This window comes from Gadus morhua, chromosome 23 (genome assembly GCF_902167405.1).
Source record: "Gadus morhua chromosome 23, gadMor3.0, whole genome shotgun sequence".
Classification (NCBI taxonomy): Eukaryota; Metazoa; Chordata; class Actinopteri; order Gadiformes; family Gadidae; genus Gadus; species Gadus morhua.
The window spans coordinates 16,193,095-16,205,223 of NC_044070.1; the positions used below are offsets into that span (position 1 = coordinate 16,193,095).

A 12,129-nucleotide genomic window follows, 5' to 3' on the forward strand; every position below is an offset into this window, starting at 1 on the left:
TGTGTGCTTTAGTAAATACTAGCTGAATAGCGGATGATTCAGGGATTTTGGACCTCTTGGTTTCATCCCTGAGCTGCCAAACCAGACCAGACCTTTTTTTTTTTAAATGGAGAAGGCCCGATTAAGACTTAAAATGACCTGGATCAAAGTGACAGACCGAAGGCACAGACATGGGTGCAACCTGTATTATTCACCAAAAAGAGAATGTAAAATCAAAGAGTGCATGAGGAATGGTATTCAGAGACTCAGGCTTGGATCGGACCTATTTGGGAAACCCTATTCAGGAGCTGCACATGTTCTGGCTGTAAACAACTCTCTTGTACTCCCCTCCGGTGCAATCTTTCTTTTAGAGAAGATCTGGGCTTTTAATTTTACTCACCAATTCAAGAGAAATCGCCAATAACATATTAAAATGCTTACTAGGCATAATATTTGCCTGCTTTTTAAAGGTTTATGCTACCCATTCACAAAAAAAGTATATCTTTGAAAACTACAACACCTATATGTATGTATGTATGTATGTGTGTGTGCATGTGTGTATGTATGTATATATGTATGTATATATGTATGTATATATGTGTGTGTGTGTGTGTGTGTGTGTGTGTGTGTGTGTGTGTGTGTGTGTGTATATATATATATGTGTGTATATATATATATATATATATATATATGTGTGCATATATATGTATATATATGTGTATATATATGTGTATGTGTATATATATATGTGTGTATATATATATATATATATATATATATATATATATATATATATATATATATATATGTGTGTGTGTGTGTGTGTGTGTGTGTGTGTGTGTGTGTGTGTGTATACATGTATATATACATATATATACACACATACATAAATATAAATATATATGTGTATATATGTGTATATATATGTGTATGTATGTATGTATGTATGTATATACATGTATATATATTTATATATGTGTATGTATGTATGTATATATATGTGTCTGTATGTGTATATATATGTATGCATACATATATATATGTTTGTGTGTATACAACTTAAAACAACCTGCCAGAGATAGAGAAAGCAGCATTGTCAATAAGAAAGCCAAACTCCTCTTACTGGATTCACTTGGTCTACAGGGGAATAGCTGGAAAGAGGCGCATTGGAAATCGACAACAAGGATGAGACAGAGTGGCATTGACCCAAGCACATCACTAACAGTACAGTACCAACCAGCACACAATAAAGTTGGGAGTGAGGGAGACGGGGAAAGAAGTTTATCAGGTCATCCCTTATTCTGTGTGTTCTGTTGACTGATGCGTGCGTGGCCATAATGACCAGACAGATTCAACGACAGGGTGGCAAATATCAAACATTCTCCTTTTATAATGGGAACCATGAGATCCAGGCAACACAGGATATCAAAGATCATGTGTGTCAAACAAAACCGAAAGATGCAAAATGAAAACCAGCTCATGCTGATCAGAAAAGGTCCTATTTTCTTTGTGGCCCAGAGAAAGGATTGAACAGAGAAGCCCATCATATATTCCACATTTCCTGTGAAACCACAGACCGAGTAGCTACTGCTCTCTGGGGCGTCTTTGACGGCATGAACGGTCTGCACAAATGAATAAGAAAAGAGGAATTTAAGCTATGATGAAATTGAGTTGAAACAAAGACCAGGGGTCGATATTTTTTTGTCTTAATAAAGAGCAGTCAAGTACCAACTAAACTATTCTGTGTGACATAGACATGAACACATTCTCTCCTGCGAGTGAATGTCCCTCTCTCTCTCTCTCTCTCTCTCTCTCTCTCTCTCTCTCTCTCTCTCTCTCTCTCTCTCTCTCTCTCTCTCTCTCTCTCTCTCTCTCTCTCTCTCTCTCTCTCTCTCTCTCACAAGCTGAGTACGGTGGAAAAACAACAAAAAAAAAAGAGACGAGATAGAAAGGCATAGCAGAGGGAATACAATTGCACCTTTATGTTTGAAGTCCCCCCCGTATAACTAATGACCCTCTGCGTTCCCCCACAACTGGTGCCTCAATTCATCCCCAGCTGCACCTCGCAGTGCGGTAACCTGGCAAACGGTGTTAACGGTAAACGCAAGACGTAATGTTTTATATTCCTCCTCGTTCCATAATGTTTACAAACACGGCGAACCGGCAGAGCGAGGCGAATCTCCCGACGCCTCACGCGGTGAGCACAACCAGCTCGCTCTGAACGGATCTCGCCGAGCGTCTCTCCCAGATTGGCTGGGGATGGGAGGGGGGCCATGCCCTGAAGACATGCACGCACAGACACACACAAACACACACACACACACACACAAACACACACACACAAACACACTCATTTACTGTTTATATACATATAGATATAGATATCTATATATATATTTTTTCCATACATAAATACATACATGGACAGTTGGACACACAAATTTCAAATGCACAGCTTTTATTCAAATAGAGGAAGGCAGTTAAACAGTCAGTCAGCGCTCCAAGCTATTAAAGCTGAGTGCGCACGCACACACACACACACACGCACGCACGCACGCACACACGCACGCACACACGCACACACAAACACACTAATCCTCTGTTCCAACTTTTCAGGATTTCCACAAACAGAAAAACTGATGAACTCAAGCTAGATTGAATAATGCTAAGCTGTATTATCGAAAACACTTGAAGGCTATGATACATTTCCTATAATCCATCAATGGATGCAAAGTGTCGCGATTCTCAAATTTGTCCGCCTGAGCTTAAACAGGCGGATATCAGCCACGGGGTACCTGATAAACCACGGATGTACACAGAACACGACAAATAAATGTACATGCTGCATATACTTTTTTTTGTACATATCGGTCAATCTTTACTCAGATCCTCAAAGCACTGACGCAGGGGGTTCAAACAGAAGTCGTACAGACAGTAATTACAGAGCAGGAAGAGGAGCAAAGTGCCAGAAGCTCAAATAAACAAACTCGATAAAAAAAGCCTTCATCAGCAAGTCATGGCAGCCAAGAGAGAGGGAGGGATGATGTGGACCGTACAGCTCCTATCCCTCCACCGCAGAGAAGAGGCAGGTTCAAAGGCAGGGTAAATAAGAGCCCTGATTGGGCGGGAGGCGGGGGGGATAAGAGGAAAAGAATGAAAGCTCAAGAAAGAAGGTTGGAAGGGCAGACAGACGTACTTTCTGATGAGCCTGACGGTTTAATACAGACTGAATTTTTATTTATTTTTTTCCCCATGGATTTACACAGTGGGGAGATCACGTAGTGTGTTTGTGTGTGGGTGTGTGTGTAGTATTTTTTTATTTTGTCTGATGTATGGTTGTGTGTCTGAGGCATACACACTTACAATTTGTGATTGCTTCTGTGTGCGTGTGTGTGAATAGTATGTTTTTGTCTTTATATGTTTATATGCATGTGGTTCTGGTGCACACATTCAGACAGTGTCTGTGTGTGCGTGTGTGTGTGTGTGCTTGTGCGCACATGTACTTGTGTGTGTGTGTGTGCACATGCGTGTGTGTTTGTCCGTGTGTGCATGCATGTGCAGGCTTCTGTTTCTGTCTCGTCTAATTGATGTTCTTCAGCCTTGATGTCTGAAGTGATTGGAGAACTCAGTGGTGATTGGAAGCCCAACACGATAAGTCTTAATACTCCATTAATGGAGGCACACAGGCAGACAGACGGATGTCATTGGTATGTAGAGTCAGCCAGTGTGAGTCTCAACCCCAGCGTCTGGGGGACCACCGTGTTGGATCCAGGTCTGCACGTTACAAGATGGGGGGGGGTCCCCTGCAAAGACCCAGCGGCTCCGGAAATTTTGAATATATGCACTGGAAACGGTCCCTTGGGAAAATGGATGGGTTCAGCTATCCTCCTGGGACCTCGTCCACGAGGGAAACGGAGTGGGAGGTCAACCTTGGGTGAAGGTAGTGAGAAGGTCAGCACTCAGGTAAAGAGAGCTTCGAGAGTGTGGGTCCGAGTGGCCCAGAGGAGGGGGGCTCTACAGACTCAGTAGACCCCCCAACTTCAACCCCAGGCAGTCCTCCCTGTGTGTGTGTGTGTGTGTGTGTGTGTGTGTGTGTGTGTGTGTGTGTGTGTGTGTGTGTGTGTGTGTGTGTGTGTGTGTGTGTGTGTGTGTGTGTGTGGGGTGGGGGGTTGGGTCCAACTGGGAGGAGACCACCCTAGAGCTAGTCCCTGTACGTAGGAGGTCGGAGGTCTGACCTCCTGGGTGGCTAGTGATTAGGTCTAGAGATGCCTAGAGAGGAGCTTGGGAAAGAGGGCCCAGGGAGGGGGGAGATATGTCTGGGAACGGCTCTGTGCTGGGGGGCAGGCTATCATCGTTCAACCTGACGGGCTAGCCAATAGAGGGAGGGAATGAGGAGCTCTAATTGGAATTTCGAGATTGGACGTTTTTATTTGTATTTATATATTCCAATGGGATTCGTATTTTTCCTTTTTGCGGCCAATTAGGGAAACCAATGCATGAAGTATTTCATTCCTGCAATTTTAACATTCAACATGCATCAGATTTAGGGTCCAACAGGCATCAATCGAAATGAATGCATTAAAATGTGTGTTTAAATGTGTATTCCTGTTGGCACTAATGTCAGCCCTTCTGAAACGGCTCAAAAGATGAAATCAACCGAGCCGATTGTTAGCTAACTACAGCGTTTTGTCGCTGGAAGGAAGCCTATTGGCTGAATCCTGACATTGCGTTCAATACTTGCGTCTGCATGCAGATTAACCAGTCATACCGTTCTCCTTTTCATCCATCTGTTTATTTATCTTGTGTCATTGCTCTGGATAATGTTGATATTTCCCCCCCAAAAGTTATTAATCAGCAGCTAATGCCAATAGCAGCGAATGGACATTAAAACGTAATTAAAAGTAGGAGTGTGTGTGTGTGTGTGTGTGTGTGTGTGTGTGTGTGTGTGTGTGTGTGTGTGTGTGTGTGTGTGTGTGTGGGGATGTGTGTGTGTGTGTGTGTGTGTGTGTGTGTGTGTGTGTGTGTGTGGGGGTGTGTGTGTGTGTGTGTGTGTGTGTGTGTGTGTGTGTGTGTGTGTGTGTGTGTGTGTGTGTGTGTGTGTGTGTGTGTGTTTGTCTGTGTAATGTGTGTGTTCACCTTTAGTTGGCGTCGTTTGATCTCCTCCACCATGATGGATAAACATTTGGTGTAGTCCGTCAGGTCCTGATCAGCCGTTTCTATCAGCTTGCATCCCTAGACACACACACACACACACACACACACACACACACACACACACACACACACACACACACACACACACACACACACACACACACACACACACACACACACACACACACACAATTTAGTAAAGAAGAGAGATCAAAGTGCTTTTTAAGTGTTGCTTAACAAGCACAAATCCATATGGAAGTGTTTGTTTGATCCAATCACACGCACACACACAATCAAATCCACACACACACACACACACACACACACACACACACACACACACACACACACACACACACACACACACACACACACACAATACCAATCCCAAGCTTGCCGTTTTGCACTCTGCTTCCGTTCAGTTATTCACCGAAACAGAATTATTCAGCGTTTCAGTCAAGGAATGCCATCAACCTACCCTCTGTCTCTTGTACTACAGAATTAAAATAAACAATCTATGTCTTTTATAAATGGAAAATATCAAAGAGAATCAAAAAATATATAAGAGAAAGCGAATAAATACAGGGAGAGAGCAAAAGAGAAAGAGAGTGTAGAATCACAAGGGATACAAACAAGAGCTGCAGTCTTACTGCTGTGTGTGCGTGAGGGCATACACGTGCACGATCTGTGTGCGTGTGTGTGTATCTGTGTGTGTGTGTGTGTGCCCTGGCCAAGAGTCCTATCTGCATTTCAAACAGTAAACACTGGTTCCCTGGGCAGATCACAGATGCACCAGAGTGACACGGCTCCAAGATCACACGGGAGCTCTGCTCAGGCACGTGTGCGTCTGTCTGTGTGTGTGTGTGTGTGTGTGTGTGTGTGTGTGTGTGTGTGTGTGTCACCTTCGCGGAGTCTAGGTGCTTATTCAGCCACGCTCTGCCTCACACCCTCAGCCCTACAGCGGGTGAGTCCGTCCTGTTTGACTTGGTTTTAAACACAGCCAGCAGGCGCACGACGCTTCGATGCGTCCTCCTGTTTACCTCAGGCCTTCCTCTTTCTTTTCCTTCTTATGTAGATCACGGCCCTCGCCCCCAAAAGGAGGAAAAAACCCCCCCGGGATAAACCGTTGGCTGGGGTCCCCGATGTCATCATGCTTTGGTGGGATCCACCGGCCAGAAAAAAAGACTCGCAGGAAATAAGACGCGAGCGCCCAACCGATGCTGGATAAAAAGACCAGAGCATCCATCCGCGAGAGAGGGGAAAGACGGAGGGTGATATGCCCGCAGAGGCGTGTGTGACGGCCCCCCGAAGGGGACGGCGAGGCCCACGCTGTGCAGGACCACCACCCGAACCCAGCTCGGACAGATAGGCGCAGGAGATCACTGACGATAGCACCGCTGTGTGTTCTGTGTGTGCGTACGATGCAGCCTCACATATACTCAGTAGGCCTATGTCAAATATCATTTAACGACTCTAAAACACACGTCTTTTTTCTTTTTCACCGATTATTGCAAATAGGGATTTGCAATTGCACTTTGGAAATTGTAGTCGGTTCGACGCTTCTAAGCCGGTATTTAAATACGATGTTTGAAATGAATATCATGAGGTTATTCTCTTAGATATCATTACAAAACATCCACTAAGCAAACCGTTCATATCTGGCAACATCTTGTTAACTCGGGGAACAATGAAGAAAATGCTCTTGAACGGTGCAGACACAGTCAGTATTTCTCATGCCTTTAGATCCCCTCTCCCCCTCCCCCCCCCCCCATGTTATTCAGTGGGTGATGCGGGGGTCTTGGGCAGCATCTAGTAGCAGAGCACAGACATTGACGTGACCCCACACTTCCCCTCTCAGACCTCTGCAGACAGCTCCGCTGGCAGCACACTCAACAGGAGTAAAGATCTCCGCGCTGTAACCTAGCAACGCCAACCTGGAGCCCATGCTGGGCTTTTTAGACTTTTTAAGGGTGGTGGTGAGGGTGCGTAAGAGGCCTATTGATCTCTTCCTCGAGAGGGGTCAATCAAATACCATGTCAAGAAAACATCAAACCCACAGCATTTTAGTACTGTGTGGTGTGTGTTCCTGTGTCTCTGCATGAGAGTTTTCTTGAAAGTATTTTCTCGAAACTCCGGACTCCTCACTTTGTCTTTGTGCTTTGGCTTTGGCTGCAATGAATGATAAAGTAGCAAACCGCACCATGCCAACAAAACAGCCCGCTCTTCGACACAAAGTAGGCCTGAAACACTCTTGTTTCGTCATCCTTCTTTTAATCCTTGATGATGAATGACACACAGGAAGAACGAGATAAAAAGAGGAGAGAGATTGAATTCACTTCCCCCCACATCGTGTGGCAGAGCTTGTTTTTCCGTCCGTCTTGCATCCAAACACTTAAAACGACGGGCCATCTCCGCTTCAGAAGGACCAACACCTGTTTCTCCGCCGCTGTGTCCTTCACAGTAATCCCAGCATTATACATGTGCCGGAGCGCAGGCCTGTTAGCTCACTTTGTGCTCAAGTAGTGACTACGGTTTGAAACCACAGAGGAGGGGCATTGCGAGTGTTTCTTCTTTGTTGGTGCTCCAATGCCTTGTGTTCACGGTACTGTGAGACATTTTAACACTTTCTCACGTCTGCTCTCCTGTGAGAGCCGATACGCTGAAAGACTGAAAGTGGACTGAAAGAAACAGGTTTTTAAACCATCATCTTTCAGGACCCTGGAAGCAAGTAGAGTGTGAGTGGGTGGGTTTGTGTGTGTTTTAAACTTACCTTCTCTGCATAAAATTCCTTGACCTCTGAAGTAATGGAATCAAAATCCCCACTGATATAGTCTGGAAGAAAACTGGAGAGAGAGAGAGAGAGGGAGCGAGAGAGAGAGAGAGAGAGAGAGAGAGAGAGAGAGAGAGAGAGAGAGAGAGAGAGAGAGAGAGAGAGAGAGAGAGAGAGAGAGAGAGAGAGAGAGAGAGAGAGAGAGAGAGAGAGAGAGAGAGTGTCAGCTCTTTAATCTTGCTGCTACACGAAGGAGAGGTTGAGTCGCAATGAGACAGGGCGAGTGACAGGGTGATTCTCAGGGGCTTCGGGATACACACGCGCACACAAACACAAAAAAAACACACACAAACACACAGTATATACACTTTAACTTACCCCAGGGAAAACTGGCACAACGAAAATGTGCAACATTGCGACGTATTACAGCATACACACGTCACGTCATTCACACAAGCAGGTTGACAGGCTGAACTCGTCAATAACTGAATTCTTCAATCCTGCCGAATATGCCATTCCACCACAATATAAGGCCCAATCATCACAAACTGAGCTAATGGAGAAATCACATTTGTAAGGCCGTTCGTGAAATTGATCGAATATTTCCATTAATACAACCAATTAGGTTGCGTTATTGCATCTGCAAATGAACGCGGCGTGCGGGCGTGTCGGGGGGGGGGGGGGGGGGGTGTATATGTGTCAACATGGTGCTAACGTTTAATACGTTTCCCCGACACGCGTCCTTCTGTTGGAGCGGAACGGCCCGTTTTCTGAATGGCTCCTCTGGTCGGAAGGTGTCAGGATTAACAAGGTCCACTGCAGATAGTTTGGAGAAACACAGCCAGACAACACACACGCATGCACAGACACAGACACACACACATACACAGAGACGCACACACACACACACACACACACACACACACACACACACACACACACACACACACACACACACACACACACACACACACACACACAAAGACACATGCACCCAGAGAGACACAGACCCACACACACACACACACACACACACACACACACACACACACACACACACACACACACACACACACACACGCACACACACACACAGGGACAAACACACACGTGCACACCAACACACACACACACACAAACACAGTCCAACAAACACACAAACATACAAACACACACACATAGCCTGCCACACCCGCCTCAAAGTAAACTTGTTGTCGCAGTGAGACAGATAGCTCTCTGTTTCCCGGCTCCACTGTGCATGGCGGTTGTTGTGTGCTGTGTGTAGACCTGTGTGCGATGTGTTTGTGCGTAGCGACACGGAGAATAGGGGGACGCAGTCACCACCGCTATCTGGGGGTATTAACAGGTTTGACATTACGATTTCACACTTGGGTAGCCATCGTGTCGGGACTGTGTGTGTATGTGGGTGTCTTTGGGTATACGTTTGTGTGTGTCTCTGAGCGAGTGTGTGTATGCCTCACTTTGAGTGTGTGCGGGTATGTGTGTGTGTGTGTGTGTGTGTGTTTGTGTGTGCGATTATCCGGGCGGTTGAAGACGGAGATAGGAGGACTGTATCCTTCCTCCCTCCTCAGCCTCTATATGGACCATTTGATACCAGCGTGCAAACAAACACATCTGCAAGTTAGAGCAATCTGCAGCAAGGCTACACACACACACACACACAGACAGACAGACAGACAGACAGACACACCAACACACACACACACACACACACACACACACACACACACACACACACACACACACACACACACACACAGACACACCAACACACACACACACACACACACACACACACACACACACACGTGCGCATACGTCGAAACGGGGCACCACACACACACTTGATTTGCTCTCATGCAGCCATGTGCCATCATAAGCATGCATAGAAATAACCTTTGTGCATTAAGATGATATGCATGGGTAGCTGGCAGTTTGTACACAGACACATACGCACACACACACACAAACACACATCTACACACCAGTACTTCAGATGGATTACGTCCCCACGTTGAATGAGAGTATAACAGATGGGCCTAGAAACGACACAAGGCCTGATCACAGCTTGGGACACACACACACACACACACACACACACACACACACACACACACACACACACACACACACACACACACACACACACACACACACACACACACACACACACACACACACACACACACACACAAATTTTAGCATGGCTCAAACCTCAGACGGTAATTGACCAGACGACATTCCAAATTGTGTGTGTTTGTGTGTGTGCATGTGTGTGTGTTTATCTGTGTCAAAGAGTGTGTGTGTGTGCATGAGTGTTTAGCACTTCTGACAGCCCTCTCTTCTACATTAATATTAACTGACACTTTAATTTGGATGGGAAATAGAGCATTTTGCCTCCAGTTTGTCTGTGTGGCGTGGGGCAGGGACGGCCGTGACCTTTGCATGTCTTTGCGTGTGTGTTTGTGCATGTGTGTGTTTGGGTCTGTGGCACTGTCGGTCGCCCACTTTCTCCCTGGCTCTCTCTCTCTCTCTCTCGTCTGTCCTTCTGTGTCCACCTGCTCTGAGGTCTCTCTCCATCCCTTCATGGCTTCCAAGTCTGTCGTGCTCAAAACACGCAGTCAATCCCTCCTTTAACACATCCTTTGGATATATATTTTTTTTTTTTCTCATCTACCCTAGCCTCCATTTCACACCGACTGTTCAATAAGGTATTTTTCCTTTATGGTGTTTGCATGGAGGTAGAGTCTCTCTCTCTCTCTCTCTCTCTCTCTCTCTCTCTCTCTCTCTCTCTCTCTCTCTCTCTCTCGCTCTCGCACTCGCTCTCGCTCTCTCTATCTCTCTCTCTCTTCTTCATTAAGACCAAGCGATGCCCCCCCCCTTCAGTCACTATCTATCCCTATCTTATCCCACCCACCAGCCAGTTACCTCGAGGACCCTTAAAACCTTAAAAATATAAAAATGTAACATTAAAGAAAGACTGGAGCCCTCCACGTGAGAGCCTCATCAGGGAGACATTGTTCTTCTTCGTCTGTTTATGCCGAATCAGGGTGAGACAGCCCCACTCTGTTTGGTTCCCTCGTCTCGGGAAAACACTTCTGTTTGACACAAAAGACAATCTCCCTGATTACCCACTCTGCTCTCATCAGGCCAATCCGGCGCCACGACGTGTGTGTCTCTGTATCTGTGTGTGTCGCAGTATGTGTGTGTGTGAGTGTGTGTGTGTGATTGAAGCTGGTGATTGATATGCGCTGTGGGTCACTTTATATTACACCATATGCCAACGCCATTGACACAAGGTAGCAGAGTCTAGCTCTTGTGGGTACAACAACATGAACACCATGATCCATGACACACGACATACACACACATACGGACAAACACACACGCACACAAATACACAAGGAGACACAAGGCTAACGAAATCCTTGGAAACAGGACTTGGATGAGGGTAGAAATTAAACATATGACTGAATGTGTCTAAAAGCTTGCTAATTGTGTGCGCATCACAGTGGGGGCACGGGGTGCGTCTGTATAGATATCGAGAGCTCGCGGTGCCGGTGACATCATTGCCACGGTGTCGCCCGTGTCGTGATTCTCCGACGGTGCTAAGCGTCTGCAGAGCAGCACCTCAGGGCGCGATGGAGGAGATGCCGGGGTGTCTCAGGCAAAGCACCACAACATTTTAATTAGGATGGCTCCGAGACGTGCAAGCTGGTGTGAATCTTGAACCGCTGACGTGAATGCGTCCTGCATGCCTGTGTGCGAGGTGTCTGCTCCTTTATTTGGTCGAGTGACAGTGAACGTGTGCGTTTGCAACTGTGCTTGTGTAGCTGGTACCCACTGTAATCACTGTAATGGTATCCATGTGCCGAAAGCCTAATAACGTGTAACTATTTTTCTAAACTCTTCCCGAATGGCTACACAATCACACACACACACACACACACACTTGTGTGCACACAGACGCATGCACAGGCATAAACACCATCCCACAGATGCATGTGTTCACACATGTAGACACACACACACACACACACACACACACACACACACACACACACAGACACACTTCCTCTGCGGTTTACAAGAAGGCTGGCTAGTTCGACAGGAAAACAGGATAGAGATAGAGTGAGAGACAGGATAGATATAGATTTAGAGAGAGACAGAGAGACAGGCAGAGAGAGAGAGAGTGTGAGTCATAG

At 46.1% G+C, this 12,129-nt stretch overlaps 1 protein-coding gene across 4 annotated transcripts in view; it reads right to left on the reverse strand.

Annotated features, from left to right (window-relative positions):
• The window catches only part of tpk1 (thiamin pyrophosphokinase 1), a 58,954-nt gene that overhangs the window by 28,817 nt on the left and 18,008 nt on the right, over positions 1–12,129 (reverse strand). For all 4 annotated transcript variants that reach the window (XM_030348689.1, XM_030348688.1, XM_030348692.1 and 1 more), the window contains 2 exons: positions 7,904–7,976; positions 5,116–5,211 (listed from right to left, as the gene is read on the reverse strand). In XM_030348689.1, the coding sequence (XP_030204549.1) occupies positions 5,116–5,211; positions 7,904–7,976 (169 nt within the window). The remainder of the gene's footprint in view (positions 1–5,115; positions 5,212–7,903; positions 7,977–12,129) is intronic.